General features: G+C 37.1%; 1 protein-coding gene across 1 annotated transcript in view; it reads right to left on the bottom strand.

The window, feature by feature from the left end:
* Window positions 1-335: 335 nt before the first annotated feature.
* The window catches only part of LOC142039131 (neuronal acetylcholine receptor subunit alpha-7), a 45,830-nt gene continuing 22,819 nt past the window's right edge, over window positions 336-23,346 (bottom strand). Inside the window, exons 3-10 of the mRNA XM_075045409.1 lie at window positions 21,316-21,360; window positions 16,281-16,390; window positions 10,712-10,791; window positions 9,378-9,545; window positions 8,792-8,986; window positions 7,366-7,452; window positions 6,591-6,700; window positions 336-4,482 (exon numbers count right to left, since the gene is read on the bottom strand). Coding sequence (XP_074901510.1) covers window positions 3,964-4,482; window positions 6,591-6,700; window positions 7,366-7,452; window positions 8,792-8,986; window positions 9,378-9,545; window positions 10,712-10,791; window positions 16,281-16,390; window positions 21,316-21,360 — 1,314 coding nt within the window. The 3' untranslated portion in view covers window positions 336-3,963. The remainder of the gene's footprint in view (window positions 4,483-6,590; window positions 6,701-7,365; window positions 7,453-8,791; window positions 8,987-9,377; window positions 9,546-10,711; window positions 10,792-16,280; window positions 16,391-21,315; window positions 21,361-23,346) is intronic.

Below are 23,346 nucleotides of genomic sequence, written 5' to 3'. Positions count from 1 at the left end.
TTTATTCAGCTGGTATGGATTTGGTTTTTCTCTCCTGCTTCTCTCTTCTGTGTTAAACTTCAAGAATGAAGTTAATACTGCCATTGAGGCCAGTCCAAAACATAGGGTATTTCAGTCCTACTTGGTTAACTTTGACCACTTATGTAAGACTGAAGTAATATATGTTTGGTGTGGGACTGCTTTGCTAGGAGAATGTGAATGTATTTATAATTATCAAACACGTTTGTCATCCCAGATTGATATATCCAATGACATTTTTCTTTCTTTTATGGGTATTCATGTTTTCTACTGCTTGAGTTTGTTTCTGTTTTAGCAAAATGAGAAAGAATCAAAAGTCTCTTGATCTAAATCTTTTATTTGTACTGGACTGAAAAGGTATTGAATTGCTTATATGACAATCAGTACCTGACAGATGTAACATCTCTTTCTAATGCCCTTTACGCAATGTTTCTTAATGTAAAAATTAGTATAACAAAAGGAAAGAAAATCTGGGACTTTGGTTTACCTTCTTTTCTTGTTAAAGAAGGTGAAAAGTTGAATTGTCACAGGTGAACTGAGATTACATCCTGCAGCTAGACAGAATGTAAAGAGAATTTAAAGAAACCTTTAAAAAAAGTCTTACATAGTATTATCAATTCCTATATAAAATAATTTAATATTTTAAATACTGTTTAAATAATTTATCTGTATTTAAAACTAACCTTTTAAAATTTCTTGTTTGGAACTTTTTTGGCAGTAACACTTAAATAAAATTTTTAAATATTAAAAAGTTTTTAAAATACTCAATACAATTCAATATAAAAACAGAAAAAGTAATATACATTGTTCACACATAGTATTGTACATGACAGCTGAGCTCTAGAGAGAGCTTTTGAATTTGTCAGACAAGTCATAGCTTAGTTGTGGTGAACCACTTGCTTATCCTCTCTCTGGACTCTTAAGATCATTGCAGATCCTTACCATCAATATGTAGTCTTTAATACTATATACACATACTTCATACAGTATTTTATTTCCATCTTTATGCCCAGAATTGTAAATAAATATTTTTCCCAGCATTTAGATCAAAATAGTGTTTAGCACATACACGAATATATTTAAGACACACACAATTTGACAAGAAACATACCAATTTTGCTCAGCTCAGTTATAGGAAAACTTAACTCATAGGTGCAAAATAACGTAAGTGAGAAGTTGTCACTGTTGTATTTAAAATTTATAATAATCTTATTACCAAATGTTTACAGGTTGTGTTAACTGTAGGAAAATTAGGATTCATTTGTCCCCTTGGTGCATTTTCATTAATCCTGCCAACAATAAAGGCAATAGCATAGGCATGATGCTGGTGTCTTACAGTTACTTTGTCTAACACCTAGTATTCACTGACAGTATTACAAATTTTGACAGTATTACAAACTCAGTGTTACAGACTTTGGCAGGACTTCACTAAAGGCCAAATACCAGTCTCCAGTTTTTAAGCATAGGCATGTCTGTCATTGATAATGAAGTTTACTGTCAAATTGTAAATTGTTTTCTCTATTCTTCTATAAAGAACTCCTGTATTTAGCAAGATGATTTCTACAGATACTGTAAATGGATTCTGGTGGAAAGAGGGGTACTTTCATGCTTCCTATATTACATGTGTCATGTATTATGATTGCAATAGTTGTGTCTCATTGTACAAGGTAGTCCCTAAAAGTCTTCCATTTCTTCTTGAAAAATTCTTCTCCAAGAGGACCCCAAACCTTTACAAACCCTAAATGGAACATTCTATGTAGCTTTTGCAGAAGGAAAAAATACCAATGCAAATCAGCATTCACATCAGGAAGCCTAGTCGAGAAACATTACTCGGAAGAGCAGCACATGCCACATCATATGCGTAGTTATTCACAAATGGGCAAAACTCACATTTCAGATTTTGGACTCATAGTTTCCTATTCATATGCAATCTACAAACTAGAAACTATTTGCAGGAATTACTGCATGGCTAATTCTTAATAATTGTTCCTGAAAATATAACATCTTCACAGATAACTCTGAGACAGTTTCAAGATGAGCTTTCAAGAAGGATTTGAATGCTTTGCTCATGTCTTCACAGTGTGAGATTCTGAATGAACATTCAGGCAGACAGAATTCACAAACTGTAAGAAATATCCTGCCTTCCTTTCACTCTCCCTGCCCTCTTCTCTGGCATGAAGGTGCTTAAGCAAGGCGTTCACTCGGGTGATGGACTATACCTGTGGTGACTCTGGGCTTGGTTTACATGAATTTTGATTCTCCTGCTTTCAGGGGAGCAGACTCTGAAAATGAAATTGTTATCTAGGGAGAAGAAGCATTTCAGTCACTTTATTTTAATCCAGCTCAAGAGATAAAGTGAGGCTTTGAGTTTATTTCACAGTAAAAACATGGTACAACAACAGGCCTCCATTTGTGTCTCTGAAGACCTCAGCCAGAAAGTCAGGATTCTGTAGGACAAAGCAAGCAGTCAATGCTAAAGTAATCCTCCCACACACCTTTTACCACTCTGATCACTGGTCAGGAATACTGGTGTGCCAGCAAGAGACTAATTCTCAGCTGTTCTGTACACGTGAAGTTTTAGGTCCTGGTATTCTCAGCTCAGCCCTTTTCATTAAGACATTGAAGTTGCATGAAAACTAAATATATTTTGACAGGAATATTTCAGAATCAGAAATAACATGAAGTGATGAACTATTAGTTTTGCCTTTGCAAATGTCTGTCTAGACGTAAGAGAATTTGTATTTATGTCTTAACCTTTCCTTGGATGTATATGCAGCGTGTACATATAACTACATATTTATATAGTTTATAGTTTATATCAGACCCAAGAAAGCTTTATTATTCATTAGTGCTCTTTAGGTGATAAACTGAGCAGAAAAGGTGCAGTTTTCTTGTAAAGACACGTTATGGTGATTCAACAAAAAGAGGTCTATAAAAGGCTAAGCATACGACAGCTCAAACATCTAATTTTTAAATTAAAACCTTGATTGCAGCATTTAATGGCTTCTTTTTACTTTAGATTCTTCATTTATGCTTAAGCCTGTACAAGACACTGAGTTACTTTTTCCACATTGCAATCCGGTTAACAGTAAAGAGACAAGTGTGTGTATTTTTTTAATTCTTTTTTAAACAAGTGAGGAAAAAGGCATCATAAATCCTTCATTTTCTTTTTGATAGTGAAAAAGGTCATCAGTTGAAAAAATGTCTTTCTGGGGAGATGGAAGAAGTAGTAAACACTGTGAAAATTACTGTGAAGCCTTTTTGAGAATTCAGGCCAAACTTCTAGGTCAATCCAGAAAGGACAAGTTATGCAGTGTATCTTATTAACTTTCAGGTTTCTGGTGTCTCAGACAAATTCAGAATCCTGTGAAGTCACATATGCTCTCTCTAAAATGCCTGGAGGGAGTTGCAGGTCTGACTGGTTATGAGTGAGCTGGAGAGCTACATACCACAACTCAGTAAGAAGCAGTAACTGAAAAGCAAACTATTTCTCCCTGCTGTTTGAGCTTCCTTCTATTTGGATTTAATCCTCTCCTAAACATAAGTGTTTACGATCCCTCATTCGAATAGTTAAGATGGACGACCTTCCATCTTTTATACAAAGTCTGGAAGAAGTGACATTGTTGGCATTGCCTACCCGTTATTTTGTAATAGCCAGTTCAAAAATGTGTAAGAGACGGTGGTGCAATACCCTGTCATTCTGAAGGGACTCGCAGCCACTTCACTTCTCCCACAGAGGAGCTGTGCACAGGCAGCCCAGGGAGAAATCCTTGGCTTCCCTTCTGAAATGGTGCCACTCTTCCAAAAGGAACTCAGGACCAGAGAGGGGGACAAAAGAAAGCAGACAATGAGAAGCAGTATACTTACTAAAAGCAAGTGATCAAACAAAAACACACTGTTATTTGCTACATATCATACTTCAGAGAATCAGATTGTACTTAGGAGTTAAGCAAAATCTTTAGACACAGCCTCTACAAAGTTTGGTGCTGACATTAAAATACCAATTGTACAAATGATTGTGAAGACTGAAAAAGCCATCAAGCAGAGCCGATCTACTACAGAGGCTGCAAACTTCCATTCGTTACAAATGGCTTCCTCTTCATCCTGGTCTCTGAATCGGTTTGCAATATACCTGACCTCTTCCAAGATCTTAGCCAAATCTGGGTCACCTTCAGAGGGGTGGCCACTGTGCAGCAGGTTTTCTTCATCTGTTGGTGAGCAGGTCATCCTCCCACAGATCACCCCTGAATCAGTGGTAGGCGTGCAGTGAACCCCTTCCAGCCCCCTAAACCCAATGTATAGCATATTCCCATTACTAGATTGCTGTCCACTCACAGTGTTCATCTCCACACTTGATAGGCTACATCGACGCTGTTTATGTTGACAGGCAGGACGCACTTTATCTTCCCCTGGTCTTTTCATCCTCAGAAACCAAGCACACCAGTTGAGAAGGATGATTCTTGTCTGAAAGAAAATTTTTTGAGAATAAGCATCTCTTCACACAGCCGCTGTCTTTGGGCACTGTTGGCTATTTTTACAGCCTGGATGACTGTTTGGTCCATGGTCTCCGCTTAGTCTGCACAGGAGTTCTAGAAAATGGTGCCAGAGTTTTCCAGCTGATTAATTTGCCAGTCACTGAGGCTGCTTTCTTATTCTAGCAGTGCTGTTAATTGCCTCAGGCTGACTACCACTGTTGGGAGTTCCCCCTCCTCTGATGGGGATCTCCATAGTGTTGATTTTTCCTTACACTTGAACATTGATATGGCAGCCTTTTCCACTTCTACTAGAAACCATGAATTAAAAAAAAAAAAACACTTACTGAAGAAGAGTTACTTTTTAATAGTCTTAATAGCGCTGGTTTAGATTGTAGTCAATAAATTACAATTCTTTCACTCATATTTGTGCTCTAATATTAAATTCACATAATATTACTGTTTGGAGGGGTCTGCTAAAACAGATGCTATACTGAACTGGACTGGGCCACCAAGCTTTACAAGGTTTTGGCTCTGTTCTCACGTTGCTTTCATGACATTTGATTGCAGATTTTAGAAAACAGATCTGGATATAGCATGGAGAAAAGATGGAAAAAATACTTTGATTAAAAAAGCATGCTTTGCAAATTTAATCAGTGAGTTTCATTTTATTGTTTTCTAAATTGCCTTAATCCAGCCTTACAGAAAGTGCAGGCAGGCCAGAGACTGTTCCAGTTCAGATGCAAGCTTCTGTAATTTAGTTCAATCAGATTTTAAGAGCACATTCCAGTGTTTCTTTTCCAGAGCACTAACGAAATATGATTGTCTCATACAATATGCAAATCCTCCACTGTAATTAATATTAGATTTGGTCCATTTAGTCTGACTGTGGATTGCCACTCAGAGTAGATATATCCAGGCTAACATCCCAGCCAGAGACCAATCTTGCCTTGTTACTCTATTTACACTATCAAGCTGTGCCTAGAAGGAAGATATTCTATTAACTGAGGGCCTGATGCAAAATTCACCAGTATCCAAATAACGTTTAATGGACTTCAGCTTCTCGACACTGATGCTTACTCCTCAACCTCAAGTACTCTGTTTTCTGAGGATGTTTAGCTCAGTACTAAACATCTGTCTCCTTTAGGTCACCAAACATGCATCTAAAGATATATACCTTTTATTCTCTTCATTCAAATTTATTTTAAAGTCACTACCCCAGAACGGGCCAGGGAATATCTCATTATCTCTTGGCTGCAGAACACTGCTGTACGCACATTCTTTTTGGCTAGTAAGGATAATAATAACTCATTGTTCTAGAGAGAGAAAAAGGGAAAGGGCTTTCCATCTTCAGTAATGCCTGATGCTGCCATGAGCTGGGTGAAGTTAGGAAGAGCGGACAGTTAGCTGATGATACTCATCAATATTTAGTAATCCAGTATCAGAGTAATGTTCTCTGTAAAAACAACCACTCATAGAAGTACATTATAAAGAAAGTCTTACGTGCTTAGAACAAGACTAAATTTTCTTTGCACTCTGCAGAAGTTCTTGACCAGAGATGTAAAGAAGAGGATTTTCAGAGCAAGTTTCAATTCCACTTTAACAGCCATCTTTAACAAATGCTTTTTAGGCTATTGATGTTTCTGTATGCACAGCAGCTAAATATGTAGCGGCTGCACAGTTGCACCTTGAGGCTAGCGTATTTCATGCATTTATAATCTCCATCAGCATCTTGCTCTTTTCTTCTACCTGTTTCAACTTTTGACATCTGCAGCTTATTTGAAAATCACCTCCACTAGGATATTTAGGTTTTAGAAAAATCCTGAGGTGCTTCTAGCTGTTGTGAAGGAGATTCTGAATATAGAAGCAAGTCGAGGTATATTAATTCTCTTTCGTGCACACACACACTCTCTAAGAAGCCAACCACACGAAACATATCTGGACATCTGATTTCTGGTGAAACTACTTTTCAAAACAAAATGTTTAGGAAGGATATATATGTTTTGAACAATAAGAAGTAAACATGGGTCACTAGCTACTCTGTCACATCCCTGATCTGGACATTTATGAAATGGATAATGAATGAAAATCAAACCTTACCCATTTAGGCATTTTCCCCCCATCTGGATCATGATGATGGTATTGTAGAACAATAACAGTGACAACAACAGAAAGACCAACAATAATCATAGTGCTGGCAAAATACTGAGCTGCAAAATAAACAGATAATTAAAGCAATATAGTTTGGCTGATACGGCTTTGTAGCTATTATAAGAGGTGTTTATATACATGCATACAGAGTGTTAAGTTCTTTTTCCAGTGTAGTGATACACATGCTACTTTAGGTACTTGTGAAAGATTTCTCAAAAGCAGAAGGAGCAGCCATAATTTTGACAGGATAACCAGCCTTTAGCAACTGTCTTTGTGGAACTGAGCACCTGCCTTTTCTAAGCAACCTTGAAAAAAATTGTCCTCTAATTTTCTTCCACTGGTATTGTAGAGCCTGGCTAGTACTTATTTTGAAAATTCCTCCTTCTGTTGAGCAATTACAATGGGAAGATTAATCATGTTTAGGTCTGTATTCCTAGTGTCTGGCCAATTGTGTTGAAACCGCAATGTCTTCCATGGAAAACTGACTCCCTTACACTTTCCCAAAATACACACAGGTTCTCTATTTTGTTCAGAGCAGAGAGCACAGAAGTTGTATAGCAGATCACACCCATCAGAGCCTCTCATCAGTTGGCAACATTTTTCTAATTCAATTGCAGTAGACCATTGTACAGATGGTAATTTGCCTTACTGCTGGCCTTCATGCAAAGTCACTGCACCTCATTTGACAAAAAATAAAAGTGAATAAAAGCAGTAGTTAGCTTACCAATTAAGGGCACAGAATCAGATGTTGCTGGCATAATTTCAGCCACGAGTAACATGAAGACAGTGAGAGACAATAAAACTGTTATACCTGAAAGATAAACATGAAGTATGAAATTAGATCAGTAGCTTGTAATTACAAGGCAGTAAGAAGCAGAAAATGAATCTGAAGGAGTGGGAGTGCTTTTAACAAGATGCATTCCCATTGTTACCCTCACACCAGCACATTAGTGGTACTCCTATCCTTTCTTGTACCACCTCAAGTTCAGGGCAGCAGTGCTGCCAAACTAGTACCAATGCTTGCACACATATATATATTTTTACATCCTTGTAACTGTTCAGCTTTTATCACCATTTGCTAATTAGCTGAGGTAAATCAAAGTCATTCTTGCTGCTTGTTTGCTTTAGAAAGATGGTGTGATTTTGAGTATTTGAGCATATGACACTCAATTAATGCACATGGAAGCTATGGGTGGGGTCATGCATAATATTCCTGAAAAACAGATTTGCTGTCTTGGACAGATTTTGGTATCTTTGATATTAGCTGTTGGGTTCTGCACGTGGCTATGTCCAAGCAGTCTTGACTGTTGATTTTGGGAGTTTGACTTCTGTTGTTTAGTGATGAGCTCCCATCTTCCTGGAACAAGGCTTAGCTCTTTTCTCAGGACTAGTCTTAAACAAGAAGGAGTCATTATCAGGTGGAAAAGGATTTAGGAAAAAAGAATTCATCTTAAAGTATGGGGAGGGACTTCTTGATTAGGGAGGCTACTACTCAATTAAATCATGTTCTGGAGAAATGTCAATTTTGTTTCTACCTTTGAACAGCTATGTTAACTTAGTAGAAGCCAGTGCATTTGCAGTTTTGTATGAGGCAGGAAGTTTCATTACATATTAAACCTCCATCTTAAGGATCAAGTAATTAAAGTCATAAGATTTGTTTCACAAACCAATACTTTAGTTAAAATTCTCTATAAAAATTAGAATAGTAGCAGTTAGAATCAGTCTTTCTGAGAAGGCACCTTAGGCTCTTAATACAACTCACTATTAAAAGGAAATATTAAGAAGAATTCCATGTTAAATTGTTCAAATGCATATTTGTAAACTTAAGCTCTACTCAGTGAATGTGGGATTTTTCTTCAGCAAATAAGCATCAAAAAATGAAACCCTGCTTCTTAAGGAAGGCAGTCAGGAATTGTCGTGCTTCAGCTTGGTTGTTTGGAATTCCTCCATTTCACAGCTTCAATGCACCCTAAGCTGAGAGCAACGGTTAAACATCACACAGCTTCAGCATCAAACAGTAAAAATAGCTCTTGAGCCAGAATAGGGCATACAAGCTATTCCTCGCTGCCTACTAAGACTGTTTAAAAAACTTTTAAAAGGACAACTTCTTTTGGTTTGGTGATATTTACAATATCGTATTAAGGGTTTACCTAGTGAGATCTTTTCTCCCGAGTCTGCTGGAAGCAGAAAAACTAACAAAGCAAGTGCTGATATCAGTACACAAGGAATAAGAAGATTGAGTCCATAATAGAGAGTCCTACGTCTCATAGTTACTGTGAATGTTACATCTGGGTAGGGTTCTTTACAACATTCATAAAAACTCTCAGTTCTCTTCCCAGGAACTCCTGTGTAAGAGGGAAAAGGAAGAAAACCAGAAATTAATGTGAATAAACTGTGTATTATGTAGTGATTATTTTAAAAAAGGATAAATGTAGCTTTCTAAGTTTTACTATAGGTAAAACTACTTCTATGAGCTTAATTCCCAATTAAGTCATTTTTGTCAGATAATAAAGGAAAATCAGATAAAAGATACTTATTGAATTCAAGAAGCAATTTTGTCACCTACTTCCATATGTTGATTTTCATCTTACATCTGTTCTCAGAGTTTCAAATGCCACTAGCTAGGTCATTTATTAATTTAATTTCTGTCCTCATTTCCCAATCATTATTCCATCCATTTCAGCAGTGGAGACGGGGCTGCAAGTTCACAGTGTAAATAAGAAATCAAGAGCTTACCTACTAAATCCCACTCTCCGTTTGAAATATAGCCAGATATATCTGCTTCTTGCATTTGTAAGTCCAAGGACCAGCCTCCGTAAGTCCAGGATCCAAACTTCAGGTTACACTTCTGAACATCAAATGGAAACCAGCGCACATCTATGTAGCATGAGCTTTTAAATATGCCTAGATTGGATTTTAAACAAGAACACTTAATTTAAATGCTTTTTCCATATAATTTCATGTACATTTTGAAAGCAGACCTTGTTCTACATTGCACCCCATTTTTTACTTGTAAAGCATATTTAATCTCAGTTGTCTCTTGATGTGTAAATAGCAAAAGTCACTCATAGAAAAGGGAAAGAATTGCACCATTAATGTATTGATGTTATAAAATATTTTTTGAACTACATTTCCATTTTGGCACATAGTAGGCGAATATCTAGAGAACAGCTCAGATTTCTAGATACTGTATTTCAGAAAGAAATGAAGCAGAATATGCATTCTGTTTCTCCTATCTTTTACTGAATAAAACAAGAAATCCTGAAACATTATTTGCTGTTTTATTAGATTTACATGATCTTGATTTATTCAGGAAAGCTAGCTTCTTATTCTTCCCTTGAATGAAAATGAGTCACGCTAAATGAGTCAGGCCCCTGTCATTTAGTAGCTTTCAAAATTAAATTCAAAAACCCCCATCAAAAGGAACATCTTAAATCAAAAGAACAACAGGCAAACCCCTGAAATCCTCTGGGGATCTTAGATGGAAGTTAATTCTAAGAATTGTGCTAATTGAGCCTGGGAACAGAAACAGTACTCCACCGCTATACATCCAGAGAATCAGTGATATATTTCTGATATCAAACAAATATCAAGCACAGACTACTTCCCTTTTAGACTAAAAATTGTTGTGATGAAGCGTCCAGTGAATCACTTCAAATAGAAGATACATCCAAGATATTACTAAGCATCTTACTATAAAGTTAAATGTATTAATAGAAGAAACAGCTAAATTAATGAAATACATTTTTATTAAGAGTCATTACCATGGCTTTAATAAACAATATTTTTTATATTAGAGGCTTATATTTTTTATCTTTTTTTTATATGTCCACACTTCTGAAATAGTGCATTATGACAGAAGATTTTACATAATTGCAATTAAAAATATATCTTGTATGGTGTTTCTCATACAAAAGTATTAACCATGTAATTCATGATGCATTCAGCTTAAATCTATCAGATGATGCTAGCTAGATAAATAAAATATCAGAGAATTTATGTCAAATTTGAAACCACACCACATATAAGTAGTCTGAGTTATCAAAATTTATGACATGAAAACAGCCTACCTGGTGGCAGATACTGGCAATGTCCTGAAGAATTGACTAAAACATTAGTGTGAAATGTAGCATCAAATCTTTCATCAGCACTAGAATAGGGAAGAAAAAAAATTGGTTATATGCTCTTTGACTGGCTGAAGAATATCTGAGATTAATCTGTTCTTCACAGAAGGATTATTCCTCCCCAAAAACTTGACAGCTTTTCTCCTGTCACCACTTTTCTGTGGCATCAGAGTAACTGGCCTGATACTACTGGATTTGTTCCTGATTAACTACTCTACGTGAAGGTGAGCCACCTCATTCTCGCTGCTCACCAATCCCACTACATTCATTACAGTGCCTTGGCTCTATTGATTTCCATTTTTGAAAGTAAGCACTTTTTAAAAACTTCTCAAGTAACTGTACAGAGAAATCTGTTCTCTTGCTGTCTACATTAACAGCAGCTAATGAATACTGAGGAGATGGATACTCCAGTGTTTCCTCCTACCCCTCTGCATGGGTGAATGTTATTACTACATGTCATACATAAGAGTTTTAATGCAGCTCCAGCCTTCATTATCTACTTCAGAAACCATCAACTGGGTTCAGCAAAAAAAACCCCAAACCTATTAGAGGTGTCAGTGTAGTGGTGCTGGCCAGGACCGGCCTGATGTGCCTTTCTTACACATCTCTATAAAAGAATCATAATGTTACTTGGAGAGTGCTTGAAATTATGAATTGGGGGCTACTGCCAAGGAATCTCTCAACTACATCTGACACTATGACCCAGGAATTTACTAGGCATTAAAATTTTAAGAACTTCTGGATGGGAAACAACCTATTTTCAAATATTTAGATGATGAAATAAAGACTCTTTCCTATGACAAGTTTAGTAAGTTCACTGACTCTATGAAAGACATTTAGATTACTTAGCATTGCAATACATGTATGCTCATGTAGTATTATGACCTATTTCACAGTTCCCATTTACTACTGCAGGTTTTCGTGGTAAGTTATTACAGATTTTGATCTATACATCCTTTAAAGTTCAGGACCTAGGTATTCAAGAAATTGTCATAGTTATTGAAATTGGTGCCTAGATTAAATTGCACAGAATGTACTGGGAGGGTACTAGCAGTGAATGATCCTTGCATCTCAAAATTATTTCAGGAACTGCTGTGTTGAGTTCACGTCTGATGGCTGTTGGCCCTGATTACAGACACATGCTCCTTTCTTGGGCTTTCATTGGTGCAGGGATAAGCAAAATGAGACATAGGCTACTGTATTTTGTTGTATTGTTTGTAGTTTCCAGTCACCTTGCGGGGATGGGTTGGCACACAAGGCAAATACAGTGCCAGTCCCTCTGGGCCAGGGCAAAGGAGGTCACACAAGCCTCAGGGTCTGGCTTCTTGCTGCAGTCTGTGCTTTCATTGATCTAAAAACCTGTGTTGACTCTAGGTTGATTTGAACATGGCAAGTCTCTAATGTCTCTTTGCCTATTAGTGGTTTAGTATCTCATAATTTTCTAATCACCTTCTAAAACACCATCAGAAAAATATGGTAAGAATCTAAGATGGGGAGAAAGTGAAATATTCATAATTCTAGCAGAAAATTAATTACAATAAATGGCACATTCTTCCAGCAGGAAAACCATTACTGCAATACTGTTTTTAAAAAAGAGGACTTCTTAATATTTGATCTCTTGTGATGCAAATTTTATATCTCAGAAGCTAAAATAAAGCAATCACTATTTTAGTTATTGTTACTTTGCTTTTATTTTCCCCTTATGTATTTGAAGAAATTACATTTTAAAAATACCTGGACTGGTCTGTGAAATATGCAGACAAGAAGAAACTAAATCCAAATAATTACATGCCCATCTGGAGTTGCACTTTTTCCTGTGGTGAGCAGAAAGCTCACAGTGTTGAAAATCTTTGCAATTTGAATTTGCAGTATTTAATTTGAACTCTGAAGACAAGCAGAAAAGTCTAAATATTATGTATGTAGCATGCATAGATTCTAGGACTTTGAGGGGAAAAGGCAATTCAATTCTGAGGCAGTTGAGCTAATGTAGACCGCTCTCCTTCAGATTCACAGCTCACGGCTGGATTGTCTGAGTTTGTGTTGCAGCTTCTCTTCCAGTTGGAGCACTAATTGTTCTCCCTCCTCATCTTGGCTGCCTGTTTTCATGACATTTTTAAGAAACTGGTACTGCTAAGATCTCTACTGATTGCCCTGCTAAAATTGGCAGAAACGGATACAGAGGAAATTAGGGAAAGGGGCAGCAAGAAAGATCATACACAAACACCTATATTCACACAGGTGTGTATGCCTACACGTGCATCTTGTTTCCTTAGAAAACCAGACTTAAAGTCCTGCAACAGGTTTCTGTATTAGACATAGACAGGTAATTGCTTTGACTTGAAATTAATGAGGGCTACATGATGAAACTCAGAACAAGTAGTCAAATTTAGGATGCAAAAATATCCATGCCACACAAATGACTTGTAAAGGGGAAACAAATGACTAGAAATAAAATTCTTAGCCTCCTAGGCTCGATTCTGTTCTCTTCCCCTTGAGCAGAGGGCAGTTAAGCACCAGAGGATTGCTTCTAAGACCTTGCTGCTGTTTCTGGTAACTGGCAAAAATAAAATATTCAAAAGGACACAGGTGATCAAGGAACCTAGGTTTCATTGCCGTGTTACTTTGGCTTTCATAAGACACATTCTTAAAAGAATATAAAGAGGTACTTAGACTCAAATATGAAATTATTTTTTCTGAAAAAAGATCATATGTGTTTTTTCTACACTTTAATTCTAATTGTTTTTTGAAATGCAGTGCTTCAGTTTGGAATGCACCAAGTAGCTAAGCCTTTGCTTGGTGAGACTTTGAACTCAAATGTAATGATAGAAAAACATTTCTGCTACGTTATTTCTTCAGGGTATAACCACTTGAAAGCATATACTGACTGCAGTACATTGAAATGACAAAGCTGTACCTAGCAGATATAATCCCACTGGCACCTATCTGGAGAATCTCAGGTTTATAAAACTGCAAAAAATGAAATTGTTAAAATGAGACGTAACTACCAGAATTTTTGTAATTCCATGAAGTACTGAACCCTATGTGGCCATTTGGAAAATAATACCACCAGAAACAAGCACTTTTAATAAGTCTAGTAAAACTAACAAAGTGGAAGAGAGCCATACATGACACTAACACAGTCAATCCTGGAATTTGTTCATAGGCCAAGATTTTCTTCCCTCAGACAAACTACAGATGAACTGGCTCTACTCTTCATGATAGACTGGTTGTAAAATTTAATACAGCTGCCACAAGTTTCTCTGTACTAGGCTGCAGCAAGATGTGTAAGGACTCAAGACATAGTGAAACATGCATTCATTAAAAATAAAAGTGAATTTATAGTTCATTAATTTCTTTGTAACTGCAGATGCATGTCCCTAGTGAAGTGTATAGAAATTGAAAGCATCTATCTCAAAATACCATGTCACTATAAGAGAATATCATAACATTCCCAATGCAATTTCATACAGGAATAAGAATTTGTTTTAAATAGCTTTGCTCCCTGACTAAACTCTGAATAAGATTTAGGATTGAATATGTGTTTTAAATACAGACACTGTAGAAAAATTCTTCATGACTGTGCCATAGTTAACAATCCCAATATTTGAAACCCTATATTAACAGAAAACAAGTGTTTTCAGTTTTTCAGGTTATTAAGTTACCCTTCTTATTCGATAATGCTCTTCGGCTACAGTTAGCATGTATGTATTAATGTTACTAATTTCTAAAAAAATTACCCTTTCATTTTGGATATACTAGACACATTGAAAGTCTCCTCTCAGGTATGTGATATATGTGAGGAAGAATAGTGTCATAATTCATTCTTTTGGAAACCTCTAAACTGCTGTTGTAGAGTACCAATTTTATGGCATACACAGTGTGTTACTCAGCAGAATGGAGATGAATGCGTGATTTGTCAGATTCTCCCAAGAATGCTGTCATTTACAGAATCAAGGTAGCTAGGCATAAATGCTCAAGAGAAGAAATTTGCATTGAAAAATAAATTCGGCAAGATTAATGCTGCAAAAATACCTGTCCAGGTTGCATGCTGCTCCATTTTGTGTACAGAGCATTTGAAAGGTTTTTCAGGCTGGTGTATGGACAACTCAAGTGCTAATTGCCGTGCTTAAACCAGAAACAAGAATTAATCTTGACAGGCAGTTACCGTAAGTATGGTGAACTCTAGTGGAGATCACCTCAAATCATTTCGTATTAATTGTACCTCTGAGAGAAGCACTGCAGCATGCTGTAAGCAAAGCAGTAATGTAGGCCCTAGAGAGAAGTACTCAAGTGGCTGACAAATGCTGTCACTGGGTGCTGTTATCACATTATTACAATTCAACAACACCTGTGACAGTGACATTTATCATAGAGGTGATCATCAAATGGCAAAAGGGAGCATAACTGCAGCTGACATATTGGGCACAGCTATTTTCTAGGTCTTGTTGCAACAAAAAGCAGCTCTTGAAGTGGGGAGGGGGAATCAGGTCGACAAACACAGTAGGGTTGTCTTCTTAGTAAACATATGGCAGAGAAACAGAGGAGAAAAGCCATTAAGAAGACAAAAGGTTCATGTCATCTGCATGGGCAAAAAAATAACAATGTACCTTGGCTACCACAAAAGAGCCAGTGCAACATGTACAAAGCAGATGCAAGGTCTTTCCAGTACCTGGGGAACAGCACACAGGTGCACAACAGCTGCAGAAAAAGGCAAGTTGTTAAAGAGCAGACAGCTCTCAGTGCTTTATCTTTTTAAACTAAATAAATTCCACAATGGGAACTACCATATAATACTGCAGCCAAAGAGTCTCTCAATGTCAGCCAAAGGTTCTGCAGTGGATTGATGGCAATCTGTCTGTCCCTGAAATAAGCCCAACTCAGAACAGATAGTTTGAAGAGGAGAGCAACAAATAGTCTAGCTATTTTTGTAGCAGGAAGAAAGAGTGACACCAAAACTGGGCATGGGAAAATCCAAACATACTTACTGGCATTTACCTATCCGGCCTCTAGTGAAACCCAAACTAAAACTAGACAAGCAGTCAAAAGTCAGATTTTCATTCACCAGTAAACATTTAGACAAGACAAATAATTTAAGAGGAAATTATCACTACCTGTACCATTAAACACAGCCAGAAAAGTTTACTTTTCTAATCGTCTTACAAAACCCAACTCAAATTGGTGGTAGGGAGGATGTCGTTGTTTACAAAGTATTTGCAAATATGACCTTCTGTTGTATAAACAGGAGACTGGTAATTTTCCAGTATTCCAAAAACCTGTAAAGTTTTGGAAAAGTATTTCAAAACCTAGGCATTTTGATGAGATGATTATGTCATTTGCCTTGCCTTATCTTTGCAATTGGACAGGGTGCTAGATAATCTCATCTAGGCTCCCTTTCCCATGGAAGGCTGGACCAGTTGATTGTTCAAAGTCCCTTCCAACCTGGGCTATTCTGTGATTCTATAATTCTATAGAATTCTCTTTCTCTCCTTGCACACATGACAAAAAGTGTGTCTACCTGTTATAGAGAAGAATATCTGGCTTCCAAATCAGTCCATCAGGAAAACGGACATTCTTCACTCCCGGGTATTCAGACACATTCCACTGTAGATAATGATCTGTCCAGTACTAAGACATACACACAAAAAGTAAGTTAGGTCATCTCATCCACTGGTTTACTGTAGTTCTTTAGGGACTGGCTAGCCTGAAACAATAGGTGTTCTCTTGTTAAAGAAAGAGCTACTATCTAGCTTCAGGCAGTGAACTATTTGGAAAGGGTGAGTTAGGCCACCTAGAGCTCAGTGGAAGGCATAAAAATCTCATTTTTCAATTCACACTGCAGTGCACTTAACAGCCTATAAAGGAAGATTTGGGGTGCTTGTGTTTTATTGTTCATGCTGTCTCAGGTGCCAATTTGGGATAGAACAGATCTTCTTTTACAATTCATACATTAACTTCAATTATGTTTATCTTCACAGACAACTTTTTTTTCTGTTGTTGGAAATTCTCAGGTTGCAATAACTTGATCATAGACAGAGCAGCCAACAGTCACTGCTGACCGGGAGAACAACTGAAATGGCAGAATGGTTAGTACTAGCATAGGAGGTCTTAGGCCTGAAGTTAGGCAACCTCTGAGACAGATGCTCAGCAGCACTGCACTGTCCCACAAGCTTCCTTCCCGGCTGGCACTTGCTGCACTGGAGGCATCTGTCCTGGGGACTATCTGTGCTCCTTTCAACCCGTCCTTGACTGCCAGTATAGGCAGGGAGTCTGTAGCAGTCAAACCAACAGGGGTTTGATCTGTGTTTCGTGTTGCTAAATCCCAGAGACTGTCATTGAAGCATATGATCGTGCACAGTCATAAAGAAAAGCACTGCCCCAAACTGCAGGCAGTTGAGTACCATGGCAGCTCTAGCAAAGTGGTTACCTCCTGGTCTCCTGAGAAGCACTAGCATGAGCTACTGTATTTTCCTGAAACTGAGGTTGCGCTTCACCCCTTACTAAGCAGATGACTTGTCAGGATACAAGGGTGGTTCCTGTTGTGTGCAAAAGGCATAAGTAAGAAGTAAAGTTCATTTTGTTTCACAAAATGTATTTATTCTTATAATTTCTGTGCTTCATTATACTGTGCCTCTCTCTATCTCCATATAATGTTATTTACATCAACTTCACATAGCTGTAGGCATCACATAACCTACAGTGAAAACTTCACCAGATTTACAGTGCTTTAGCAATGCCAAAAGTTAGTCTTTTAAATGTAAACTTTGAAACAGTTGGGTAAATATACAATACTTAGCCCTTCAACAGTCTTGAGGCTGTTGTCAAAATCTTTGACAGACATTAAGGTCAGAAAAAATTTCCAATGGGTATTGTGGAGGTAATGTTATTGATCACTCTCATGGGGTATTCACATCAAATTGTTCTATGTAATTCCTTGCATTACTGTCACAGGCAAGTTTCAGTTTGATACACAAAACAAGTCCCCAGTTAGCCTCATGCTGCAGGTGTTCAAATTCATTCTTGTGCCTCTCAAACAGTGTTTGTAAATGACGGTTTTGATGCATGCAACACATCTAATAGCACTCATTACACATCTTTTGTAAAGCTTTTACTATATAATTTCTTGGCCTATGCTTCCATACTTACTCATTTTTTACCGTGAATTTGTAGCACCTTGTCACCTGGACAAATGATCGGAGTTGTGCATTGCTTTTTCCTTTTGCTTTGCAGATAACAGTTTTTTACAGAAATCTTAAATCAGAATATCTGATTGGCTCTGTTCATAGTTTTTTCTTTTCACTGCCTGCTCCATTCACAGTTCTCTAATTAAACTATGTGTTTTGCTCACGCTTATCAATACACAGCTTCTATAAGCTGATCAACTGCTCATCTTTTTTTTTTGGAAATTTTAGATCCATTTTTACAGTAAATTTTTTTACATTAACTTCCCACTAGACAAATGTCACTGTACTTTTTACCACTTCATCTTTCATGGAGCGTAGAAATACTGAGATCCTCATGATACCTCTATTTTTTAGGAAGTCCAGCAATGTAAACAAATACAATGTGTGGTTTTGAGGCATTCAAACCTGTGGGCTCTTGTTGGCTTTAGGCGACTCATTTTCAGTAGCTGACAGAACAGGTCACTTTCTGAGTAGTGCTTGCAGGGCTGGGGCTGGCAGGCTGCAGGCAGCTGCTGCAAAGCGTGCTGCCCATTGGCTTGGTTGTGTGCAGCAGGCTCTCCTGTTCATTTCTACCTGAACTGCATTACAATAATCGATATCAATATATCCAGTAACTTCTTATTCTAACTTCTTTTAGGAGTTATCATCATGGCCAATACGATGTAGCACAGGGTGACAGTGAATGACGTAAAGACAGTCCAAAGGGTGATAGAAAACTTAAAGTCTGTATTAGAGATAATGTTAGGCAGATTGTATGGTTGCTCTGTTCAGCCGTGTGTACAAAGTGCTTGCCCATCCAGCTGGACACAAGCCACCTCATTTTGTTTTAACTTTAGAGCTATAGTCTCCACTGTAGCTGAAGTACATTTCATGCAGATTAAAATAGGAAACAGCGCAGGGTACTTGGGTTAGTAAGTACATTTCATGCAGATTAAAATAGGAAACAGAGCAGGGTACTTGGGTTAGTATTAATCTGTGTGACTAGGCAAGGCTCCTGCTGTAATTTAGATCAAGTTTGAGATTTTGATACTGAACAGTATTTCCATGGAGATAGTGGTCAGGATCAAAGAGTCTGCATGTATAAATACTAGATTATATTATATTATATTATATTATATTATATTATATTATATTCCTCTTTCTCCCAGGTTAGTTTTTGTATTTAAGTATTTCAGTGATAATTACATAAAATATATTTAAGATACATCGCTGATTATACACACATACATATCAAGAAAGGGGGTGGAGAGGGAGCTTCAGGGAAAACCTTATTTCAGACCATTTAGCATAATAAAATTACATGTTTGCCTTAAGCATGCTTTGAATCTGTCTAGTATACCATTAATAGACAGTTAATACACAAACACTTTTTCTTTTCTTTTTTTTTTTTTTAATGTGTACACAGGCCATGAAGAGTGGCTACATTTTTGTAGTAAACAAATGATCTGCTCATTGAAGTCTAACATGCTCCACACACAGTATATGCTAAGATGGATAAATCAAAAGAAATACAGAATATATAAAAGAATCAGGAATTTCCTTAGGGGGAAAAAAACCCCAATCTCAAGAAGGGTAAGGATGCTGTGGGATAAAAGAGGAGGAAAATAAGTGATAGCTTCTTGAGTATGAATTGTCACCTGTTTTGCTGGTAAGAAATCATAGCAACTGTTGTCATTGTAGCTTAAAGCCAAAAACATACTATATTTGACAGTTTTAATCTTCCTGTACAACAAGCCTGTAAAATAACATGAGCTGAATGCTTCTTCCATGTCAACTTTTCTTTGTAAATAAATCGAATAGCCATGCTATCCTTTGTAGGTCATCAAAATAGTCTTTCCTTTGTTTCCCAAGGCCTACCACAGTGCAAGAGAAATGCTCTTTACAAAATGTTAACAATAAAAGAAAAATGAATACCTTTAAACTGAATGAGCTGGTTAAAGAAACTGAAAGGTGTAGCATGATTATCTTGAATAATAAAACTCTTCTGTAAACCTTTACTTAACCCAAACAGTTCAGTTTCTGTAACACAGATGGGAATTCAACTAATGGCAAATTCTCATCCTAGCTGCTATAGTATGGATAAAGCTCCCCATATCACCCCGTCTTTGTAAAGCACAAACTTCTGGTAGAAATGTTTTGTGGAAGCGTTAGGAGCTTCCCACTGGTTAGCATGGTAAGAAGCATCTTCTTAATTCTAAGTCTTAATTAAAACTAATGCAAAAAAATAACCACTCAAGTCAGAATAAATCTGTGTAGGCTCCTTTGTGTAGGAGCAGCTCTCTTGTTAGTTAACCTTTCAGAGAAAAGAAACTCAAAATACTCTCACAAAGTTCTTGAATATTCTATTATCTGTTCCATTTATTAAAAAGTGAGTGAAACTTACTCCTGCCCAGCAATGCCAGCCATGAATTAATGGGGGCAAAGTTCCCTGCTGTGGTATCTAGTGGTGGCAATAGTTAAGTAATAAGAGAGGATGTGAAATTCTGTGACAACTATAACAACTAAACATTGCAACAAAAGGTAAAATAAAGCTACTGTTTGAAAAATGAACACCCTATGTGGGCAAAATAAACTGGGAAACCAGGAAAAAGTATACTGTTCCCAGCTGAACATTAGGAAACTGAACTGGTGTTCCAATACCCATTATAGTCATGTAACTGAGATATACAGAATTTAGAGAAGTAGCATAAAAAACCTCTCATGTTCACAGTTAACTTCTGATGATGACCTATGTTTAAACAACAACATTTTAAACAACATGGGAACAGCATGGCCATTTTAATTAAAATCCTCCTGCAGTTTCTTAAGGAGATAGACAGCAAAGCAAGGAGGATGGCAGAGATATTCAGTTAGGCTGCAGCTCTCAGGAGATAATGAACCTCTTTGGCACAACTTTTCCCCTGTATCTGAAGAACCATCTGGCAATTTTCAGTGTGCTGATCAGAACAGCTATTACAGATGAAATGCATTTCTTGCATGTGTAGTTATCTTTCACAATCAAATTATTTTCTGCAACATAATGGATTTGTTAAAATGAGTGATAAGGCACTCGCACCTACAGTTACTCTACCTGGGACTCTTAGGACACCATTATCTTACAACGATCAAGAGTTTAGCATGACTAAATCAACTACAATGAGTTAGTAACTTACTTAGATGTAGTGACTTAAATTCTTAAAAGTATCCAGAAATATCTAAAATATCAAGACCTAAATCTCAGCCTTACAGTTTTCCATTCACCTTAGCTTTGTCCACTATGTAGCAAGACACAGAACAAAAGCTTGAAAGTTTCCTAAAGTTCAAACCCCTCACCTGATTAAACTCAAACACCAAAGGGGAAAAAAAAACATACTTTGTTTCAAAACTTACCATTTGTAGCCAGATGTTTGTTGTTAATACTTGATTCTTTTCATCCTGGGAGGAAGGAGAAGGAGAGGAAGAAGACAAACCAAACCACAACTTAGTACCATACAGATAAAACAGCACCGGTAAATATATTTGACTATTATGAAATAGCCAGCTGTGCTAAGATACCTTTCAAAGCAAAGAGAATCACTGCCTCTAACTTACTGCAACAGATATTTTCACAGTTACTTTTTAATGTATTTATTACCACAGTCAATCAAACTGTTTCCTGAGGGTATCCTGAGTCTGCCAGACTCTTCCCTAGGGCTTCTTTAAAAAAGAATCTCAAAAGGCAAAGCAGATTACAGTAGGGGTTGCCTGTTTCACCTTTGTTAGGAGCAGCCCTCTCACTAATTAACCTTACACACCAGACATATGCAGGTAGTAGAAAAAATATTGAACAAAGAAAGTGTGGCTAAGCTCAGATGATGTGTGTTGAGGCCATATTGAGTAGCTTCTTATCAGGCAAGCGGCACCACTGATACCAGTGGAACTATACAAAAAGTGTTGTATCAGCTTTACCAGAAAACTGTTGTCAGGGCAGAACATAATTATTCTTCCTGGAACAGTTCCAATTTGAAGGCCTTCCCCCTTGCCTCCTGTGACTATCTGATGTAAGCTTAGGTGACACAATAGGCATCTTAATGCTGCACTTAGTTAAGAGTTTAATTCTTCACTTCTCAGACATAGGAAAATGTTGGTGACCTTATTTCTGTGGAGGTACTGTATCAGTATCCACCTGGGTTGTGTGAAGCTAATGGAATATACTATATATACTGTCAGTATTACACATTCTCCAAACTGAACGCACAATCTCTGTCCCAACACCAGTCAAAGCTTCATTTACAGTCTAAGGAAGTGTCACAGCAAGTTTCAGTCACCTGTACAGCAGCAACTATCAGAGTTGCTCATAAGTCTAGACCTCTGAACTTAAATCTGTCACTCCTGAACTTAAATGTTGTTCCTAAATGCCCAAAAATGGCCAAAAAAAAAAGGTTTAATCACATTTCATACAAAAAAAAAACCACAAAGCCCCCACAGCTTTCTTTTTTTGATGATACTCATTACTAAAGGTCAATACTCTTTACTCTTTTGCTGTTGTTTGGTGGACTTCTAACTGAACAAAATTCCTGAGAGACCTTTAATTGAAGCCATTGTAGAGCAGCACAATAGTAAAAAGTTACACAGCACATAAAATCAAATACAGTGCAAGGGACAATGGCATTTTTAAAGCAAATGAAGCTTATTGAGGAGCAGCATCAGTAAATGTATGCCAGTGTTACGAGGTCATGTATAGTCACAACTAGATGTACAACATACAGACAAATAAAAAGATTGTAGGTAAAGATCAGTATTGTGCATTAATAAAGTCTGCCCTCAAATGCACACTCCTACCTTCCTTTAAAATGAAAAGTAAAATAAAAAATAGAAGGAAGCACAGACCACAGCTAGTGATTCAGCACCCTTCCTCTCTATTTTCTGCTTCATCACCTCCATGAACCTTACTTTTTCAAAAGCATCTCAAGTGGACAATTCATTTAAATGGCATCCTGAGGAAACGGGTCTCTTTAACCCCTTGGTTTCAGGAATACATTATTAAGCTGCATTGAATTAGCATGCTGAAGGCATTGCTGAAGATGTCAACCAGACAAAGTAGTAATTAATTTTCAATAGTAGCTGTTATTCTGTAGCCATACAAACATTAATTTGGTGCCTCTCTCAACAACCTGCTTATAGTGTTAGAATACAACAGAACTAGTTTGCATGGGACCTTTAACTCATGAATGAAGAAACAACCCTTAAGAGATCATTCATATCACTGTAAACTAAAGTCTATATGCAAGTGTTGCAAATTAAGGACATGTAAAACCTCTATATGTTTCCATTCGTCATAGCCATCTTTAGGTCAGATGTAAATACCACTAACGATAACTTATCATTAAAAGCTCAATAGCATTTTCTCAAAGCTCTGTGTGCTGTCCCAGATGAACACGA

The sequence above is a fragment of the Buteo buteo genome, chromosome 13 (assembly GCF_964188355.1).
Source record: "Buteo buteo chromosome 13, bButBut1.hap1.1, whole genome shotgun sequence".
NCBI lineage: Eukaryota > Metazoa > Chordata > Aves > Accipitriformes > Accipitridae > Buteo > Buteo buteo.
This window is presented reverse-complemented; position numbering and strand designations above follow the sequence as displayed.